This window comes from Lepus europaeus, chromosome 12, assembly GCF_033115175.1.
Source record: "Lepus europaeus isolate LE1 chromosome 12, mLepTim1.pri, whole genome shotgun sequence".
NCBI lineage: Eukaryota > Metazoa > Chordata > Mammalia > Lagomorpha > Leporidae > Lepus > Lepus europaeus.
The window spans coordinates 95,095,607-95,117,256 of record NC_084838.1 but is presented as its reverse complement, the minus strand read 5'-3'; the positions used below and the strand labels follow the sequence as shown (position 1 = coordinate 95,117,256).

Below are 21,650 nucleotides of genomic sequence, written 5' to 3'. Positions count from 1 at the left end.
GAAGGAGACGCTGCCGGGAAGAAAAGGAGCGAGAGAGCGAGGAGGGGGAGCATTCCTGAATGGAAGCCTCGCCGGCGAGCAGGCTGCCCCCGACGCCGGGATGCGCGCTCCGGGGTTGCCGACCTGGGTGGTCTCTCGACTTTGGTGAGCTGTTGCTAAGCAGCTAATAATAGTCATGTTTGCTGAGTAATTTCTGCCCTCCGCGAGCCAATCGCGTCGCAGAAACCCAGGCCATCTGACAGCCTCGGGGGCGGGCGCTCCAGCCTTTTTCTCTCGCTCGCTCGCTCCCCCTCCACCCCCTCCCCTCCTCCTCCTCTTTCTCCAAATGGAGAGAGTTCTTTTTTTTCTCCTTCCATCTCATCTATTGAATCAAGGAGCCGCTGCGGCCGCTGCCCGCCGCACACACACACAGCGGAGTCCCCAGGTCCCGGGAGCAGGAGAGGCGCGCTGCGCGGGGGCAGAATGGTGCAGCGGATCGGCGGGGAGCACAAGAAGACAGAGTCCGGGACCGAGCAGCCACCGCGAGCCCAGCAGCCAGAGCCCGAGCAGCAGCAGCAGCAGCAGCAGCAGCTTCAGGAGCCGCCACCGCCAGCAGCAGCAGCAGCAGCAGCGGCGGCGCCGGCCCCGGCCCGGCAGCGCTGAGACCCGCCGGGCACCCTCGGACCCCGCGGCGGCGGCCGCTCGCGCAAGCCGGGAGGCGCCGAGAGCCCCGGCGTGGCCGGCGGGAGCGGCGGGGATTCGCTGGCGCTTTCTGCCGTGAAGGGGTCGCGGCGCGGGGCGGGGGGCGGCTAGGGGGAGCTGGGGACAGCGAGGAGCGCCGCGGCAGCGCCCCAAGGACAGGCTCGCTCCGCGCGCCGGCGGCTCTCGCCTCCCGCGAACTGGATGTGGGCAGCGGCGGCCGCAGAGACCTCGGGACCCCCGCGCAATGTGGCAATGGAAGGCGCAGCAGGGTCTGACTCCCCGGCAGCCGCAGCGGCCGCAGCGGCAGCAGCGCCCGCCGTGTGAGCAGCAGCGGAGGCAGCAGCAGCAGCGACAGGAGCAGGTCTGTCAACCGGAGCCCGAGCCCGAGCAGCCGGCGGCCAGCAGCGTCCTCGCGAGCCGAGCGCCTGGGCGCGCCGGACCGCCCGGGAAGCCTCGGTGCCCGCGGCGGCGGCGGCGGCGGCAACATGGCCTCGGCTGGTAACGCCGCCGAGCCTCAGGACCGCGGCGGCGGCGGCGGCGGCGGGGCCCTGGGCCGGCCGGCCGGCGGCGGGAGGCGTAGACGGATCGGGGGGCTGCGCCGCGCCGCCGCGCCGGACCGGGACTATCTGCACCGGCCCAGCTACTGCGACGCCGCCTTCGCTCTGGAGCAGATTTCCAAGGTGCATTTCAGATTCTGTTCTCCTCCCACTCTCTCTGCCCTCCTCTTCCTCTTGGGGATCTCCCCCGCCATACACGCGCACACACGCACACCCTCTCCAGGAAAAGCAGCAGACAAGTGGGGATTGAAAAATTCAAACCCTCCCTCCCTCCGGTCCTGGGAGGAATTGCTGTCTGCGGTCCGCAGGGGGTGGAGGTGTGTGTGTGAGTGTGTGTGTGTGTGTGCGCGCGTGTGCGCGCGCGCGCCCTCCCCGGCTCGCCTCTTCCGGAGCTCCGCACCGCCGCCGCGCGCGGGGGGACCACCTCGAGGGCGGCCGCGGCCGCGCCCGGCCCCGCGCCCCCTGGCCCCGGAGCGCCCTCCTCTCCGCGCCCCTGCCCCTGTTTGCAGCCCGGAGCCCTGCAGCACTGCCACATTTCCTAACGCCTCGGAGGGGGAGAGGCGGGGTGGAGAGGCGGGGAGAGGAAGGGGGGAGGGAGCCGAAATAAAGGTGGTTTCCTTTCTTGGCAGCCGGTTTTGCTTTTGTTGAGCCCGGAATCTCTGCTCCCTTAAAAGCGGGCTTCGCCAGGGGGACATCCCTCCTCTTCCTCCCCGGCTCGCGAGCCGCCTCCGCCGGGAGCCCGGGGCCGAGACGGGGCGTTGTAAACAGACTGCCACCTTAACTGCGCCGTGCGGGGCGGCCGGGCTTATTGTGTTGGCGAGGCTCGCTGCAATGTGTGGAATCCGGGGGCCGGCCGGGGCCCTTGCGCCGGGCACTCGGCGGAGTTGCACGTTTAAGCGGCAGGGAACGGAAGAGCAGGAGCAGACCGCTGTGGCTGCCCTCTTCCGATCACAAACACTGTCGTAAGTCGCAGATGGCGGCCCCCGCTCCCTCCCTCGGCTCGCACGGCGGCTCCCACACGTGGACCCCCACCGATGCCCGTCCCGGGACGGGGTCCGGACTGGGCATCCCCGAAGCACACCGCCGGAGTGGGGGGCGGAGGTGGGGGCGATGGCCGGAGCCGCGGGGGACCTGGTGTGCCGGGCTCAGACGCTGGGGTGCCGGCGTCTCCCCCTCTGCGTGGCAGCCCTTGCCCGAGCCGTGCCCCGGGATGCCGCGCGTGGGGGCGCCCCTGCTGCCCCCTCTCCCCACCCGCCGCCGTCCGAATTTGACTTATGACTCCCCCCCACACACACACACACACCTCGCACCCCAGCTCCACGCGGCGCGCGTTCCCCCGGGGGCCCCGAGGGCGAGTGGTGCCCGGGGTTGGGGGGGATGCGTGGGCGCGCGCGGGCCGTGCGACTCCCCGGCGCTCACTCCCGGCTTCTGCTTCGTCCCCAGGGGAAGGCTACTGGCCGGAAAGCGCCGCTGTGGCTGAGAGCGAAGTTTCAAAGACTCTTATTTAGACTGGGTTGTTACATTCAAAAAAACTGCGGCAAGTTCTTGGTGGTGGGCCTCCTCATTTTCGGGGCCTTCGCGGTGGGATTAAAGGCAGCTAACCTCGAGACCAACGTGGAGGAGCTCTGGGTGGAAGGTAAGAGACCCGCGCCGCCCCGCCGCCGCGTCCCCCTCGCCCGCTGATGAAGATATTGGCGGGCGCACACCTAGAGCCGGGCCGCGGCCGGCGGGAAGCCCCCTGCCCGCCCCCCCGGGGGGGGGGCTGTTGATTGTTTGGGCGCCTGGCGCCTCGCCAGGCCCGCCCGACGGAGGCCGCGCTGCCGTGGACTCGGGGCGCTGCGCCCCTGCTCGCTGTCGTCGCGGCGGGGAGCGGCGCGGGCGCGGGGCGGACCCCTCGGCCCCGCCGCCCCCACCCACCGCGCCCCGAGAGGAGGCAGGGGCTGCGGGCAGAGAGAGGGAGGCGGCGGGGAGGGCGGGCCTGCGGAGGCGGCGGCGTGTGTGGTCCTGTTTTTGGACGGCTTTCAACTCTGGGGGAAAAAAACATTTGTCTCAAGGTACAAAAAAAAGGGGGGTGGGGTGGGGTGCAGGGAAGGAGCTGAAAAAATAGTAAGGCCCGGACTGGAACGCGTGTTTGCAGGAGACCAGGGTTTGCCCGCGGGTGGGGGCTTGCGCTGGGCACTGGGCTTTATGCTGGGGGCCTGCGTTTTGCCGGCAGGGGGTTAGCATGTGTTTTAAGATTCTGTTTTGAGACTTTCTGTTTTGAGACTTTCTTTGAAAAGCGCCCATGGATTTGAAGTCTATGTTTTTGCTTGCAAAGACATTGTACATTCTTTAGGCGATGCAAGTTTTAATTTAGATTTTTTTCTTTTTTTCTCTCTCCTCTTTATATTGATATTATTATCATCTTTTTGGAAAATAACAAACTTTGGTATTCAGGGACGTTTGAAGACTACTTTGGGCACCTCTTATAAGGGATTGAGATACTGTAGGATATGTAAATATTTCAGATCAAAGTACCTGGCTCCCTTGTAGAAGACAAAATCGGACAAGCTGGAGTTACCCTCAGGATGCTGTTGGAAGCTAACCTTGCCCTGTCTGTGAAGGAGCAGTGTGCCCTGTTTTGCAAGCCTACAGTAGAGCGTTTTGCTGAGAAGTGACAATTAAAACAATAGTCCAGATGATGAAGACAGACCAGAAAATATTCCTGCCTTAAGTAGCCTGGTGATTAGTACAAAAGTGGACTCCATGGGGTAATTCAACCCCTTGGAGGTCCTTGGTAGATCAAAGGTGGCTTTTACTGAGCACCTATTATGCCTCTAGCAACAAGTGTACTGAGCGCCTTAGCACTCTGCTGGGTACCATGAGTGTGAGATGCTGCACAAAGCACGTGCATTGAATTTGGGTTCCCGGTTGAAATGGGCCACGACGGTAACATGGGAGGAAGACAGTGAACTTAGGTGGAAGTGGAGAGGAGGAGCGAGGCACAAGACCCAGCAGTGGCCCCAGGACAGCAGTCGGAGGCTGGGTGAGGCAGCCCCCAGTGGCTCCCGCAGAGCCAGGGACTGCCCAGCTCAGCCATATGCTCACTTCTACTTGGGTCAGCAAGTAATTTGTTGCCTGTCAGTGGTGACGACAAAAGAGGGTCTTGTGTTATTCAGAGCCAGGGTTTCCAGTAGGCCCTCCAATAGGCTTCAGGAGAGGCAATGCCATTTGCTTTCTTAGCATGGCCTGTTTCTAGAAATAACGATGTGTCTGCCTTACACAACCCATTTCAAGTCCCGCAAGGAGCAGAAGCGCGCTTCTTCCCAGCAGGTCCACGTCAGCTGCAGCTGGTGGAGTGGGAGGGAGTGAGGGAGTTGAGTTTTCCCCCAGTGCACCAGCTGAAGACACACCTGGGATGGAGACACACATCCCGGACCCTCCTCTCCGCCTCTGGGGCCTTTTCCTGCTTTCAGCCTTGGCGGCTTCAGCATGGTTCACTGGTTCATGTCCCTTGTTGAGTGACTGCCTTGTACCAGGCATTTATTTCATTCAGGTATATTATCACGCTATAAAGAAGCTATTGTTTCTTGGTTTTTGGTGGCATGACAGTTAATATAATGTTCTTACATAGAGTCCTGTTACCCCGATGAAATGCACAACACATTGCCTCCTAATGATCACATCCCTGTTGCATTGGCCTTGATCGATGGTTGATGCGCTCACTGGTTCCGTGTTAGATTCTTCCCCTGTAGAAGTAGCAGCAGTTTTGTGAATGCAGGGAGGCCACCACCCTGTTTTGATCTCAGTATTAAGAGCAGATAACTTTGTAGAGATCTTGCTGGTTAAAGGCCAGTGTCATGTTCAGATCTGCAGTGAGTCGAGTAGTGTCAGCACGTGCTTTTGGGAGTAAGAATTCCCCTGCTGTCCTAGACCTCAGTCAAGGTCGGTGAACTGAAATGAGTAACAGCTCCAAATTGAGGTTCACCCAGTGCTGCCATCTCCTAGACAGTTCTCCGTTGCTCTCAGCAAAAGGTGCTTTCTTAGGGACTGGGCTGGTTCTGAGCAGGAACCTTGACACGAACTGGGTGTGTGCTACGCAGCTACACCAAGTGAGTAGAGGGTGCGCGTTTTTCCTAGTTATAACTCAGCCTAGACAGGGTTGTCCTAGAGTCGTTAAAGGGAGAAGGATGCTGGGAGTGTGGCTGAAAAAGTGCTCTCTCTCCTGTGATCCTAAGAATGACAGATACGTGGGAGGGAACTGCAGAAGCTAAAAAATAGAATTAAGCCACAACATGTTGAATACATGCAGTTTTCCTGTGATGTGGCGTCCTGTCTTTCATGGGTTGTTTGGAGACCCTTTGTGTCTGTGTTGAATTCGGGTTCCCAGTTGAATACATGTGTATGTACATATACGTGTGTATGTGTACACACATGCATATGTACATATCCAGTTGCCTCTGTGTGTGTGTGAGCATTTGAACTTACTATAAATACCCTTGAATCTGCTAAAATGTTATCATTCTAGTGCAGCCCGCAAATTGGCTCCATCTTTGATTTGCTTTTCATGCCTTGTTTGACATGCTGGGGAAAGGAGACTTTATAAAGATGGTTTGGACTGTATCAGCCATATGTGCAGCCCAGTACGCACGAGATAAGAAGGATCCTATATATACAGCTTCAGGTGTTGGTGATAAGAATAGTTTGATTTTGCTGTTTAAAATCTCCATGCAATGATTGCCTTTCAAGAAACTGTCAACTGGGTATTCAGTGCCAGGTTGGGTCTTAGGGTTTTCATCTCTGCAAGTGAGAACTGACAGAGCTCACCCGGGAGTGGAGTGATGGGGTTTGATGAGGATGCTGTGCAGTGCCCTGGTGGGCTTCTGCTGTTACGGCCACACAGGATGGCAGCAAGGTGCGCGAAGAGGCTGTCACTTACAAATAAATATTCCTTTGGCACACTGCACACAGCTGCAGAGAGATGGGTAAAAAGCTGTAGCAAGGTGGACACCCAGCAGACTCGCTTGCAGGGTTGGTCTCTCTCTCTCTCTCTCTCTCTCTCTCTCACACACACACACACACACACACGCATGCACACACACTGTGGCATTGCCAAGATGACAGAGAAATCTGAATGCCTTCCAGGATGGCTCCGAGGCAGGAGGCATCAGCCAGCACAGGGATTGGAGGAGTAGGGGTGGGAGGGGACTCAGGGACAAAGCACCCCCAACCAGCAGAGCAGGAGCATGACCTCCCGGGGGCTGCCAGCGCCTCCCCTCCCCACTTGCATAGAGTCACTGAGGCTTGGCGGGGATGGGTGTGGAAGCCGCCTGGCTAGGGGCTGTGGTTTGTGCTGGTGTGCTTGGGCCTCTGCTGTGCCCTGCCCGGTACCAGTGCCTTGGCCTGGCTCTCACCCTTGCAGGCACAGCCAGGAACGCACCAATCCATGCCTCCCCCTGCCCTTCCTTCCTCTCTTAGCTTTCCCTTTGTGTCTCTCCTGCTCTTGGCCTCTTGTGCACCCCCTACTCCCACCCTGGCCCGAAGCAGGTTGGATGTCAAGGTTCATTTATCTCTTGGAGCTTTTTGTTTTTTCTAAAAGCTGGCCCAGCCCCTGGCCCCCTTTTCTGCGGAGGGTAACAGCCTTGAAATGAATCCATATTGCCTTGGTGTTCGCTTGTGAATGGCTCTGAACACCCGCCTCCGGGGAGGAGAAAGAAGCAAGTTGGGACTTGGATTTTTGTCTTAAAGCAAATTTCTTAAAAAAATTAGCGTGTGTGTAGTGCTGTGTGCATCTTTCAGGTTCATTCACCACCTGTGTAGCTTCTCAGTCTTAGCACTGATTGCCACCTGTGGGGCTGGGTGACCCTCGTGGCGGCCGTCCTGGGCCCAGCAGGATGCCAAATGGCATCCAGGTCCCCTACCCACACCACTAGGGGCCAGTAGCACCGTCCTGGTGTGAGGACCAGAGTGTTCCTATCAGGGCCACGTGGTCCTGCAGGAGTGGGGGCAGGCAGCAGGGGGCAGAGCCCAGACCTGCCCCCTCAGAGCCCATCACCAGTTTGGGTGATAAATCGCAGGTGGAAGACGCGTGTCGTCGTGCAAACCCACAGTGGTGGCGTCGCCAGGGGGTTTCAGTCCTTCCCATCTCTAGAGAGAACTGATCCAGGTAACTAAATTTTTCATGCTGATAATTTAAACGTGCAATTTTCTTTTTCTTAGAATGACCTTCAAAATAGCAAATAATTAAAAAAAAAAAAAAGCAACACCATGGGAAGAAAAAAGGTCGCAGAAAACATTCTATATTGGAGCACATGGAGGCGGCGGGGGTGGGTCGCCCATTTCCTGGAGAGACCCTGTTGAACCTCAGCCACGGTAGGCGAAGGGTTTCAGCAGGAAAGTGACTTTTTCAAAAACTGTAACAGCCACATCGGAATCCAAGGCTCTCTGCAGAGGCCTGGTGATATATTAGCTCTGTGGTGTTCTCATCCTGCCTCTGTCACAAACCATTCCCTGTCCCCCCCACCCCACCCCACCACCACCAAGCCCCTGCTAGAGCAGACCCAAGGAGGACAGGACCGGACCGAAGCATCTCGGCCAGAAAGGCATTCGGGACTCTGGTGTGGGCACCTTTCACAAAGCAGCAGAAATACAGCTCCTGCTACCCCCTGGGGCTCTCCACCACTCCATCTCCTCCCCCCCCCCCCACACACACAAGGAAGAATATGTTTATTTAGACAGATATTAATTAGATTCCAGCCACGGCCACACACAGAGTTGGAAGCGCTAGTGATATTGCTTTCATATTTGGAGAGACACAGTGGAGAACTGGGAGAGCCAGGCGTAAGAAAGGGCAGCTTAGGGGCGACGTGGAGTCTCAGGTGCCGTGTGCCCAGGGCCTGCCTGCTGCCTGCCACTCCTGGCCAGGTTAGGGCCACGGGGTTTTTCTGAGACACACACACCGCACGGAGGTTGCAGCAGATGACAGCTTCCAGATGTACGCACCGCCTGATCCGTTTGTTTAGATTCTGCGCCACAGCTGATGGCGAGATTAATGTGGGCTGGAGGAGCTATGGGAGATTTGTCTGGTTTCCACCACGCCATGTTTATATTGCATTTGGATTTCTCCTTCAAAGCTGACCTGCCTGTGACCCCCGGAGCCCTGTCCACTCGGGGTGAGCTGGAACTCATCTGCCCTCGCTCTCCTCACATGGGGGTGAGGCGATGAGGGAGTGGAGGGAGGGGGTGACTGGGTTCTGCAGAGAAGGGAGCCCCCTGCTCCTGAACCTGATCCCCTTCACCTGTGCCAGCTCTCTGCCCAGATGGAGCCCCCACTACTCAGGGGACGTGTTTGACTTTAGACGTTTCTTTGGCTTTTGGAAGTATTGTAAAATTGTAAAATTATCGTAAAGAGAACCCAATTGACTAGACGCCATTTGGCATCACTGTCCTATTTGAACTCCTGGCAGGGGAAGTTGAGGGGATTCCCGCTAGGTGAGACCTCTCTGAGGAGCTGCCCCACCTGTCTCAGACTGTGCCGCCCTCTGCCTCTCCCTGGCTCCCAGAACCTCCTCCCTTCTCTCCATCCCCACCTCTTCCCTCTTCCCTCCCACCCGCTCCTAAACTGCCCATCACTCCCTCGCACGAGGCTCTCCAGAGGACCCTGGGTGAGAGCTGAGATGGTCCTCAGTGTGGATAAGCCCAGGCTGACAGGAGGGCATCAGGAAATGGATTATTTCAAAGCTGCTGCGGGAGGTACCACATACAGAGCTTGCATCTCCGGGTTCTTCTCTTGCTTAGGGTGGTCCTGGAACCATCCTCAATGACGGCTTCTTGCAAGTAGACGGGTTTCCCTTTTTGAAGAGCAGGCCATTTTTAGGTACTCTGGAGGCACCTTTGGAATCGATTGACACATTCTTCAATCCATACCAACCACCAAGGGGCATGGGAAACGAGTCTTGGTCCCCTTAAACGTGGCATCAGAATAGGCAAGAATGGTTCCCCGAGCACTTTGGCAATGCTGAGTGAGACCCAAGCCGTGACATTTCCACCCACGTGCCCCGTGTCACCCTCCCCCTGGGTGGGACTGCAGCCCAAGCCAGTGGGAACATGGAGCTTGGCTGGAGATGGGAGAGGATGGGTTCCCTTATCCAAACTTTGGCCGACGCTGGAGCCTTGGATGTTCCCCCTCAGGGCTCTTGGTTGACAAGGCCAGGGAGCCGAGAGCTTTGCCCCAGGAGCAGTTCTGCTGGTCGGGAAGAAGCAGGAAGCCAGCCACTGTCAGTGGGAACGCGAACACACAGATAGAACCAGGGCCATCAGCCCTTATGTCGCTGTTGTTTGCCGCCAGTCTTAGAATGTAGGGACCTTATAGTGCTCATTAGGTTTTTTTTTTTTAACTGCTTAAATGGGATTTAAGTTCCTTGGTTTCTTACACAGATCCTTTATTTTTTTTTAAAAGAACTATTTTATGTATTTGAAAGAGTTACAGAGAGAGGTAGAGCCAGAGAGAGAGGTCTTCCGTTCTACTGGTTCACTCTCCAAATGACCACAACAGCCAGAGCTGAGCTGATCCTAAGCCAGGAGCCAGGAGTTTCTTCCAGGTCTCCCACGCAGGTGCAGGGGCCCAGGCAGTTGAGCCATCTGCTGCTGCTCTCCCAGTCCATAGCAGACAGCTGGGTCAGAAGAAGAGCAGCCGGGACTCAAACCGGCATCCACATGGGATGCTAGCACTTCTGGCTGGGGCTTTAACCCTCTGCGCCACAGTGCCAGCCCCCTACACGGATCCTTTAACTACATTGGACAAACCATGAGTCTCTCTGAGTAGTGGAAGGGTGTCATTGAGGAGCTTCCCACTGGTCCGCTAGTTTTCAGGGCTGGATTCCTGCGGGAGAGACAACCACTTCCTGGGGTTTGGTTCTGGCTGGGGGAGTAGAGGATGCTGCAGAAACCCAGGAGTGAGTTGGCTCAGAGAGTCCACAGCGCTGCATGTGGGTCCCATGATGATAACCACTGGCCGTGAAGGCGAGACCAGTGAGAAGCAGGTTCGTTACCACCACGCGAGCTTCATTTATGAGGGTAAATGAAAAGGAGTGGGAGACAGAGCCAGTTCAGTAACCAGGAGAGTTTTCAGTTAACTGGTGAAACACGGACAGAAGGAAGCAAAAAGAACTGGAAATGGGCTTTGTGAAGTCCATGTGCGTGATTTTTTTTTCCCCCTTAAATCATTGCTTAAGGGCTTCTGGCCCCTAGCTCGGGAATCTTGCCCAAAAATGCCAGATGTATTACACAGTCAAGTATTGAATGTAAACACTGCTCTGTGCCACGAGGCAGGGTGGTCCACCTCCTGTTTTAAGAAGAGTGAGAGATTGAGAGGGGGTGAGCCCAGGGCTGCCCGGTGATCGGATCCATTGTGTTTGGAGCTGGGAAGTCAAGATTTGGAACCACACAACTGGGCCTAAATGAAGACTTAGGAACGGCAAGGAGTAGCAGCAACTTGACAGCAAGCTAGGGCTTGGATCACGTTCCTCACTGGGTCAGATGAACCTTTGTAAAATGTGGGGACGGGAGAAGGCAGGAGCAGATGGGAAGGCAATTCTTGTGGCTCCAGCAGGAGCTCGAAGTTCCCTTGAGCATCACCCTTCTTGGCTGCTCTTCGTTAAACTGAAAGGTGAGGGGAAGCCAGGCTAGGAGCCCCCCCCCCCCCCCACACACACACACTTCCTGCAGGCCCTCCTGCTGTGTCAGAGCAAGCCGGCTGGCTGGGTGCACCCTCTGTGTGTAACCTGAAGATTTATCCCTAGGCCATTCTGTTTCACAGCACTGGGGAGGTAGCCCAAGATATACCCTCCACTTGGCTGCTGTCTGCTGGTGATGACCAGAGGCGAGGGTCCCCGGGCCACCCTCCACCCAGTTCCCTGTTTTGCTGTGCTGTGGGCACTTGAAGCCAAGTGGAATGCCCAGACATCATCCAGCCACCCAAAGAGACTAAAAACCAAGCAGTTATTTAAGCGAGCACGCACACACTTTGTGAGCTAGGAGGAAATGGAATTTCAGTTTGAATGGAGGGGGTTGTTCAAGTAGCTGCACTGTTCTTAGCCCAGTGCAAGGAATTCTTTTCTAGAAGGATCCCAGACAACTGCTTCAAGAAATCAAGTACCACACAGACAGGAATTTTGAGATTAAGGGAAATGTGCTTGTCTGGACTCCCCCTACCACTTTCTTTTTTAGTTCTCTCATCTCCCCCCCCCCACACACACACACACCCTCACTCTCCGATTTCTTTTGCTCTTTTAGTGAGAATCCAGAAACCTTCACAAAATAGACTGAAGCATCTCACAGTCTCTTTTTAAATGGAGGCTTTCTAAGAGAGAAAAATCACAAAACAATTTCTCCTAACTGCCCAAGAAGCTGTTTCTTCCTTCTGCATTGATCTCCCTACCCCTAACCCATGAGACTCACCCCCTTGTTGTAATAAGTACAAAAAAGAAAAAAATGACAGATATCCTACCACCCATTTAGGCTACCCATGATCCAAGGGGAAACCCGCATGTTTAATACCTTGCTTGATTGCAAACAAAGCTTGCAATTTGCCAGAATTGGGATTACGGCTAAATATCTGTTAGCTGCTCTTCCTAGAGATTTGGGGAAGAGGATGACCTTTTTCTTCTGCTCCTCTTCCTCTTCTTCTTCCTCCTCTTCCTCTTCCTCCTTTCCTCCTCCTCCTCCTCCTCCTCCTTCTCCTTCTCTTCCTTCTCCTTCTCCTTCTTCTTTTTTTTTTTTTTAACAGGCTACAGTTTCACATGGCTCCCAAAAGAAATCTCTCTCTCTTTTTGTTTCCCACACCAATTGATTTATCATTTTGCTTGCAAGCAGATCCAGAATGTTAGGGCAAGAACACACTCACTTTTTTCTCGTAACTTTTTTGTTGCGGACCGAAACCAGTTGACTTGAATAAATTTTTCTGAGGCCTGAATGTAGCCAGCAACGTGGAAAAATCTTGCCATTCAGGGCCGTCTGAATGTACATTTCAGCCACACAGAAAGCTGCATTGGTAGGCACTGGACTGCTAAATACAACCATTTTTCGCAGCGGCGAGTTAGACAGGTGATTAGCATAATTAGCACGGAGCAGCTATACATATGGTAATGCTGAGTGTGTAAATGCCAGCTGCGGTGTAAAATTTATGTCAGGGGTCGGCAGGACTGTGCGAAAGTATTGTGTTCCAGCTGCAGGTCAGGGCCGCCAAAGCTCACCTCCTTTTCTCTTGTTGGTGAATACGCCAAACAGAAGAGAAAGACAGAAATAGAACAGATACGGCTTTGATGGAGCAGCCCGGCGCTGTGCTAGAGGGGCTGCTCTGTCACACACACTCGCACACTCGCTCGCACACACTTGCACGGATCCCACTCCCTTTTTCCACTGTGTGTCCTCCCACGGGGGCCCCCCGGGCAGGGTCCAGGGGGGTGTCTCCCCCAGGAGGAGAAACTCGGGCCCCTTAAGGCTCTTGGAGGGAGTGACACCGCTGTGTGTGTGCTCCCCACCCTCTTGGGCCCTCCACCCCTCTCTAGCATCTGAGGTTGTTAAGTGGGGGCAGTCTCTCTGCTGGAGGGGATAGCATTTGTCCTTTGGAAGTTGAAGGACACAATCTAAGGTCTCTAAGGCAGTGGGAGTCTCTTCCCGAACTGCTTGACTGGCTTTTGCCAAAGGGCTGAGAGATTTGCTGAGAGAGGAAGCATGGCCTCGCTAGGTTTCTTGTTTGAAGACGGGAGTCTTGAATGGCGCACAGGCTTTGAGAGACGGGACGGGGAGTTTATGGCTCTGACAAGGTCAGACGTTTTGCACTGGGAGCAGCCCCCACCCCCGCCTGCTCCTGGCTCGGCCCCCCTTCCATCTTAGGGGGTGGGTGTTGACAGAATACAGTTCACATCCAGCCGACCCGGTGGTGAGACTTCCTCAGGGCACCAGGGGGTCCTTATGTACCAGCCCCTAATCCAGCTAATCCCGATGGCAACAAAATCATGAAAATGGCCCCCAGTGACGGGCGTCTCCCTCCCAGCACGGACGCGGAGGGAAGCAGCCCTGCGCAGCCCCGCACGGCCGAAGGTGGGGACTCACATTGTCTTCTCCCCGGTGTGGGCTCCAGAGCAAAGCAAAGCTGATAAAAAGAGACCCCAGCCGGCCGGATAATGGCAAAGGAGACAGTCTCAAGCTGAGGGGTGATGTCAGCCCCACAGAAGCAGGGAGAAGGGACTGGGGTTAGTATTATGCAACAGCCTGCAGTGCCCAGTGAGCCTTTGGGTTTTGCTGTCATTGGGTTACTTTCTGGTTTTATTATTATTTTTTTCCATGAAGTCTCAACCATGTCCTGCCGGAATCGCGGTACTGGGCTTTGGCATCAGCTCGCTCCCAGCCCTTGAGCGTTCAAGGGAGGCCGTGGACCAGCAGAGTCTGCAGTTAGGGATGGAGACATTTCCAGGTGTGCCCGGCAGGGAGTCGGGAACACCCCCCGGGGCTGCCTGGCATGTGTGTCTTCCCTCCTGGCAGACTCAGTGTCACACGGGGGACTGGCAGCCCTGGGAGCTGCAGGCGCAGTGCTGGGCTGACCTGATTGCGACCGACAGGGCGAGCGGGTTGGTCTCCGGGATAAGCCATTCAGAGGAAGCGGCGCGGGCAAGGGCCGATGGCAGATGGCACAGCCAGCTGCTGCTGGCGGGCGAGGGGCGGGGCCGCGTGGGCGCCTGGGTGCCACCTGCGGGCTACCTGTGGCCGGGCGGCTGTCCCCGGAGTGTGCTCCCAGCGTGGCTGCAGCCGTGGACGCTGTCTTGCGTTCGCTCTCCTGTCTTTGTGGTGGTCACTCTGCCTGGATTCCCTTCACAAAGGCAGATTCTCTTGGGACTATCTGATTCTAGCACTTTCCCATGGCAACGCCCAAAGACACAGGCTCACAGGGAGAGAAGCAGGCCGGGAAAGCTTAAGCAGCCGTTGGCTCCTGGTAAATAAAGGAGCCGGGTGGAAGGGTGGCTAAAACGCGGCAGCCCAGCAGTTTTCAGCCAGTTGCCCAAAAGACCGAATCTTTTTTTTTTTTTTTTCCCCATTTGGGAAAGGAGGCGATGTGCTAATAATTTTGCAGTCTAACCCTTTTTGGGGACTTGGAGTTCTCTGCCCTCATGATAAGGAATGGTAACGTTGAGGGGCGGAAAAAAAAAAAAGACCTGGAGCAAGGGGAAAGAAAGAATCTCTGCAGAGGCTGTTAGATAATTCACAGGATTAATCAAGTGCAAATGCCACGCCTGCATATACACAGACCCCATTTTCCTAATTGGACTCTGAGTGGGTACTTTTCAGGCTGAAAGGGCCATTTGTTTTGACTGATTGACTTTTTGAGGCTTTGGGGGGGGGGAATTAATATCTTGTACAGATGACTGCCTGTTCCCCAGGCTGGGTGTTGAGACCGTTGATTGGTTGACTCCTTCAGCACAGCTCTGAGTGTGTGTGTGCCCCTGGCGAGCCTCTGGGTTCCCCCCATGGGGAGGTGAGCAGAACCCCCCTTGGTCCCTGAGGTCTTGATGAGGATCGCAGTCAGCGTTTGCTGGAAGGTTTCTGTGGGTGCTGCAGTTAACTCTGGGCAGAGGCCGCTACTGTGGATGGGTACAGCAGGGAACCGGCATAAGTGCACCATCCGGGGCCTACAGTGGGTTGCGGGTTTAGACTCTGGGTTTCCCACTGCTGCTGACTTTCTCTGCTTTGGAAAAGCCATGCTTGGTTTCATCTGGGGAGGAGAGAGGGCCAGCCGAGCTGCATCGAAAGTCTGTGCACACTGATGCTTTGTCTTTGCCTCTTTCCAAGCACTGGCTGGACCCTTGGCTTTCTGGAGAACATGATGATATAGCTCGCAGGTCTAGCGACTTAGGGCTGCTTGCGCTCTGTGTGTGCCCTCGCCTGTCTGCCCCCTCGAAGACTCTGAGAACTACAGGGCCACTCCATTGCAACCTGTAGGGTCTTATTGGAAAAAAAAATCTTGTTTCTCTCCTCCATGGCAGAGAGAAGTGTTTGGAAGCAACACTTATGTCCTTTTCCATCCGAGTTCTGTGTCAGGTGTTATAATTTTCCTGCGTTCTGGAAGTTCTGGCTGTGAGCTTGATGTAGTCTGGCATGTGGGATTTGATGCTCAAAAGCCTTGAGGCTTCAGGGTCAGTTCTGCCTCCTGTTAGTTGAGCAGCTTTGACCAAGTGCTCCGAACTCTGCAATTGCATTTCCTCTTCTCTAAAACAGCAGTAATGGCACACGCCCTGCAGTCAGTGAGTGAGTGAATGAATACATGAATAGACATGAGAGGGAGGCACAGAGAGAGAGAGAGAGAGGGAGAGAGAGATTTTCCATCCTCTGGTTCACTCCCCAAGTGGGAGAGAGAGAGAGAGAGAGATCTTCCATCCTCTGGTTCACTCCCCAAGTGGTCCCCAACAGCCGGGGCTGAGCCAGGCTGAAGCCAGGAGCCAGGAGCTTCCTCCAGGTCTCCCACGCAGGTGCAGGGGCCTAAGCACCTGGGCCATCTTCTGCTGCTTTTCCAGGCCATTAGCAGAGCACTGGATCAGAAGGGGAGCAGCCGGGACTCGAACCAGTGCCCACATGAGATGCTGTGCCACTCGTGCTGCAGCGCTGGCCTCTGGGAAGTTTTACATGCAGTGTCAGTTTGATGCTCACACAACAAAGCATTTTTACTCCCATTTCACAGAGAAGGGTACTAAGGCTCAACTGTGCTAGGGATTTGTCTCAAATCTCCCTGCCTCAAGTGAGGGTGCCGAGTCCTCTGGTCACCTGTCGCACACAGCTAGCCCCAACTTGATGGAGGATTGGCAGACTACTTCTAAGTAAGTAAATAATGTGTGTTCAAGGCTTTGGGAGTAGAAAGTACTAAGCAAGTATTATTTTATATCCCAGAATTCTGAGATAAGGTTTTCCCGAGTCTTGTTCAAAGAGGTTGGTTGTTTTATTGAAGTTGTTGTATTTGGTGAGTGGGGGGGGGAAGGGTTAAAAGAAAAGACAGAGGGTATCAGGATATGATGGAAGGGCAAGCCGCTGGGGGCACCCACATCCCATATTCAAATGTCCCAGTTCAAGTCCCACCTCCTCACTTTTCCCATCCAGCTCCCTGCTGATGGGTATCCTGAGAGGCAGTAGATGCTGGCTCAAGTGCCTGGGCTCTTGCCTCCCACTTAGGAGACCTGGATTGAGTAGTGGACTCCTGGCTGCACCCTGACCCAGTCCTGGCTGTTACAGGCATCTGGGGAGTGAACCCATAGATGGAAGATCTCAATATCTTTCTCTCTCTGCCACTCTGCCTTTCAAGTAGGAATAAATATTTCTTTGACGGAGATACACTTGTTATTTTTGCATTGAGTTTGTATTTAGTTCAGGTCCCTACCAAACAGCTCTCACATTCCTTTGTCTTTTTTTTTTTTTTTTTTTTTGTCCATGCTATGAAGGCTCTTCGGAAAGCCCATGGAATTGCACATTATGAGAAAACTGCATGGATTTTGGAATGTTTTGCACCACAACAAACCTTTCGATTCCATTTTCCAGAAACTCTGTGAAGTCCCTTGAGCAATATTAGAGACTACGATGGAGGGAAGCGGGTAGAGAGGGTCCCTGCACCTGCATAGCCCAGGCTGCCGTTCATGGTTGATTCTGTCCCTTATTGGTCTTCCTCCTCTCTTTTAAATAGAGATCTAAGAAGGACTCGGACCTTGAAAATGGCAACGAGAAGGGAGAAAATCCTTTCTCCCAGAGCGTGACTGTAATTTCAGTCACCAGGAAGGAGTTCTGTGGGACACTGCACCGTAGATGACCAGGAAGACAGCAGGGTGATGGCCAGCTCTGGGCTGTCGTTGAGCTGTGAGTTAGGATAGGTGTTTGCCAAGGTAGCCAAAGTCAGAGAAGTCCTTCAAGTTGCTGTGCGCGCGGGGCTTCGTGTTTCTCGTAGCCTGCTCCCCCGTGATTAGGTGAACGCTGATGTAAGACCCTGTGAATGCTGTGCAGTTTATGACCTGGGTATACCCGAGAAGGAGCTAAGTCCAGCGGTGCAAGCGAGGGAGTGACATCACCATGGCCTCAGCGGGCTCAGCCACGCCTGACTCCTCTTGCCCTGCTCTGAGCCAAACCAGAGGGCTTTGCAGTGGCTGGTCCTCTCCCCGGGGTGCTGTCCCCTCCGCTCCTCAAAGGCCCCTTTTAGGTCTTCCCTGGCCCTCCACCCAACATGGCACCACCATCGTTAGGTCCCTCATGGCACTTTGCCATGCCAAAATGGCCTTACTGGCTGGCTGGCTTTGCCAGTGCTTCTTGAAACAGCAGCGAGCATCCTGGTGCCATCTGCCCAGCTTAGTGTGAAGTTGACGCCCGCAAATGCATGCTGGGTGCATGGATCGTCTTAGGATGGACGGCCGTATGAAGTGGGTGGCAAGGAAACCTTGCTAGAATGATTAAGTCACTTTGCAAAACCATTCGTGTTTGGTTACATGCAGAATGAACTGCTAGGTGAAATACAGCCATCTACAATGTCAGAATTGACGTAAGAGCAGTCGTAGGCTCCTGGGATTCAGCGTAACTGGTTGAGAAGCTTCTGAATTCAGGGTCTGCATGCCAGCCGCGTGGCCAGCCCACGACGTTCAACTTGCCTTGGGTGACACTGGTCGTCACTGTGGCCGGATGCTCACGTTTTACCACTGGAGAAGAGGTGGCAGAGCAAAATGGTTTCCCATTCCAGAGACACACGCACCTTGGTTAGAATGAGCGTCTTTCCAGCACCGTCTCAGCAGGTGACATCATGAAGCCGCAGGGGTACTCGGGATATCCTGTAGGGAATAGCAGCCGTTCTGGAAAGCCCTGTGAGAAAAGATCCATTCCGAGGTTGGACTGGAAGAGTGCAGAGCACAGTTCTCGCAGCTGGGCCTGTGCATTTGTCTTTGTTATTGCTGGTGTGCATGCGTCTCCTGGTTTGTCACCTCGTGAGTCGTGTGGTTACAGGCAGCTGGTGTGTGTGTGTGTGTGTGCGCGCGCGTGCGCTCCCAGCTGAGGTCTGCTGGTGAGAAAACACTGTGTTGCTAATTGGCTTGTGCCTCATGGGTTTCTTATTTGGAAGGCAGAGAGGGGAAGAGAGACAGACAGAGGAAAAGCTCCCATCTGCTGGTTCATTCTCCCCAGATGCCCACAGCAGCTGGAGCTGGGCAGGGCCTAAGCCAGGTGCCAGGAACTCAACGGAGGTTTTCCGCGTGGGTGCAGGAACCCAGGCACTTGAGCCATCCCCTGCTATCTTACCCAAAGTGCGCATTCACGGGGAGTTGGGTCCGCAGCAGAGTCAGGACTCCAGTGTCTCAAGCAGTGTCTTCCCTGCTGGGCTGGATGCCCGCCCTCAGGGTGGCATTTCAGTATAGGGGTGCAATGTGCAGTGACGCGAGGAGGATGGCTGGTGTACCCATCATTGTGCACATTCAGCCTCTCCTTGGGAAGATTCAAAATGCTCTGTGTGAGGGGTTTTGGAGTAGACCTATTCATTGTTGGCGACCACAGCAACCCTACTGTGCTACCAAACCTCTGGTTGTCTCCCCCAGTCCAGCTGCACCCTGCACCTGTTCACCATCCCCTTCCGCTGCTCTGTCTGTGCTTCTAGGAGACCAACATCTTTCTTTCCTTGTACACTTCGTGGAAAAGTGGAATTAGAAGTGTATTTGGTGCCAAAAAATGGGACATCTGTGCGGTTTTTTTTTTAAAGATTTATTTTTTTATTTGAAAGTGAGAGTTACACAGAGAGTGGAGAGGCAGAGAGAGAGAGAGGTCTTCCATCCGATGGTTCACTCCCCAAATGGCTGCAAGGGCCGGAGCTGGGCTGATCTGAAGCCAGGAGCCAGGAGCTTCTTCCGGGTCTCCCACGTGAGTGCAGGGGCCCAAGGACTTGGCCATATTCTACTGCTTTCCTGGGCACACTAGCAGAGAGCTGGATGGGAAGTGGAGCAGCCGGGACTCAAACCGGCGCCCACATGGGATTCCGGCACTGCAGGCAGCGGCTTTACATGCTGTGCCACAGCGCTGGTCCCCTTGTGTGAGTGTACGTGGGCCTTGTGGTGGTTTTAAGTTGCCTGAAGTTGTAAGCTTTAAGAAAGGCAACCTTGCAGGCAGACGTTCAAATAGGCAGGTGGCAGTGCGGATGATTGCTAAGGACATCGGGCGGGGCCTGGGCCCAGCTCCTTGGGAGCAGTACTGTGCAGCTCTTAGAAGCCACCTCTGGACTACTAATTGGCTTTTTAGCCTCGGCGTCCCTGCCTTTGGAGGACGTGGATTGCGTTCACTTCAGTTCATTAGTTACTTGGCCACGAGTCGGCCTGGTGGAAAGTGATTTCCTGCCAGAATGAGCGAGCCCCTGCCCTCAGGAGGCTGTGGGAGGGCCCCTGGAGAGCGCCAGCCCCCTTCTGTTGCAGGTTGTCCGGAGCCTTTGCCTGGGACCTCTCTCTAACTTCAAATCTGCTCGCAAAACCCTCCGCCACTCCCCCAGGGCTCTTGACAGCCTTTGCGGCACACAGAATGCTCTTCATACACCACCCGGCCCCCCGCCCCGACCCCCTCAACCTCACCTCGCAGCGCCCTGCGGTGGCCTTGGCATCTGTGCGAACCTGTGCCGGGGGTCCTGCCAGTCCGTGAGTCTGCACTGGTTTCCTAATGAGGGCATTACTTGCTTTGTAGCCTGTCCCCGTGTTTATAAAATATGCCAAGAGGACGAAACACCCCGCTGTTCCCAGTACTTATTTACTTGCCCAAACCAAATGTTTACGCCCTTGAATACTAAACTTGGGGAGAAAGGATTCCTCCTCGTGGGAAAGCGACGATCACCAAGTCCTTTCTAAGCCATAGCTGGAGGCCTGCTTTTCAGAGAGCATTCAACTTAGCTGTGACTTCAGGACTGGAGTATGGGGCGAGGAGACACCAGCACCCTCCTTCTGTAACTGTCTTCCGGTGCAGGTGCACCATGCTGAGCCTGGCTTGGTGCAACACCATGGCTGACTCTAACCCCAAGCCCGGGGATGGAGAAGGGCAAGGCTGGCGGTTGCAATGTGCATGGCTTGGGCACCTGGGTCTCCTTGCTGTCACTGGTTTCTAGCACGCCTCGCGTTTTGACAGCCTGCTGGAGAGCCAGGCTGAGGTGGGGCAGGGCGAGGCGGGGCTTCTCAGCCTCCCCAGCAGGTTCAGGATCCGCAGGTGACTCAGCACCTGTGTTTTCTGGACACTGACCAGGTGACTCTGATAGAACCAGGTCCCAGGGAGTGCCCATGGCGGCCCTCACTAATGCATTTTGTTCCTCTCCAGTGGGGTTTCCCCTGTGCACCTGACTGGAATCACGTCTTCTGGCAACTCTGTGTTAAACCTGCTGGCTACCTTTCCTTGTTTCTTTTTCCACAGCAGAGAAACATTTCCTTGTTACCTTTGCCACAGGACTTGGGAGAAGAGTGTAAATTGAAGCCATTTACTCCCGCAGTGGGCCGCAGGGGCACACTGTTTATACAAGTGAAAGAAATTGTAGCAGGGTTACTGAGTCTGGTCTGCAGGATACAGCCTCTGAATTTTCCTTCCGCTCTCCCCTTTGTCCGTGCAGTGTGGTTGGTTAGAATGTGTACAAAGCACGCGTGCCTTAGGTCTGGGTATGAGCCAGGCAGGACACCCTTTGATGGGCCTAGTGAGTCCTTTTTCTGTTTATTATCAGAGTGAGCATGGCTGTCAATAAAGTGACTGTCACTGCGTGAAGCGTCAGCCAGTTTCACGACCAGCATTCATTGATCGCACATCCCAGGGACAGAATGGGAATTGGTGGTGATGGTTGTGGTTCTCATTGCGCTCTGTCCGTGTTTGTCAGTTGGTGGACGAGTGAGTCGTGAATTAAATTATACTCGCCAGAAGATTGGGGAAGAGGCTATGTTCAATCCTCAACTCATGATCCAGACCCCGAAAGAAGAAGGTGCTGATGTCCTGACCACAGAAGCACTCCTTCAACACCTGGACTCGGCGCTCCAGGCCAGCCGAGTCCACGTCTACATGTACAACAGGTAAGCTAGCTGTGGCCACCTGCACACAGGTGCAGCAGGTAAAGTGGTAGGAAGAGACTGCTGAAGTAGGTCCCTTTGTTTTAGTAGATAAGGCTCTACCAGAGTATTGGCCCAAATAGTTTCCTTTAAAAAAATAATAAAATATTTATTTATTTGAAAGGCAGATGGCCCCAGATGGCCACGACAGCCAGCGCTGGGCCAAGGCCACAGCCAGGAGCCAGGAGCTTCATCTGGGTCTCTCATGGGTGCAGGGGCCCAGGGACTTGGACCACCTTCCACTGCTTTCCCAGTCGCATTAGCAGGGAGCTGGATTGGAAGTGGAGCAGCAGGGACTTGAACTGGCAGCCAT

General features: G+C 55.0%; 1 protein-coding gene across 2 annotated transcripts in view; it reads left to right on the top strand.

The window, feature by feature from the left end:
- The first annotated feature begins 1,166 nt into the window (after positions 1 to 1,166).
- PTCH1 (patched 1) overlaps positions 1,167 to 21,650 on the top strand; it is a 53,976-nt gene continuing 33,492 nt past the window's right edge. Inside the window, exons 1-3 of one of the 2 annotated variants that reach the window (XM_062208548.1) lie at positions 1,167 to 1,361; positions 2,682 to 2,874; positions 21,112 to 21,301. In XM_062208548.1, coding sequence (XP_062064532.1) covers positions 1,167 to 1,361; positions 2,682 to 2,874; positions 21,112 to 21,301 — 578 coding nt within the window. Of the gene's footprint in view, positions 1,362 to 2,151; positions 2,201 to 2,681; positions 2,875 to 21,111; positions 21,302 to 21,650 lie in introns of those variants that run through there. The other variant, XM_062208549.1, reaches the window with a different exon arrangement.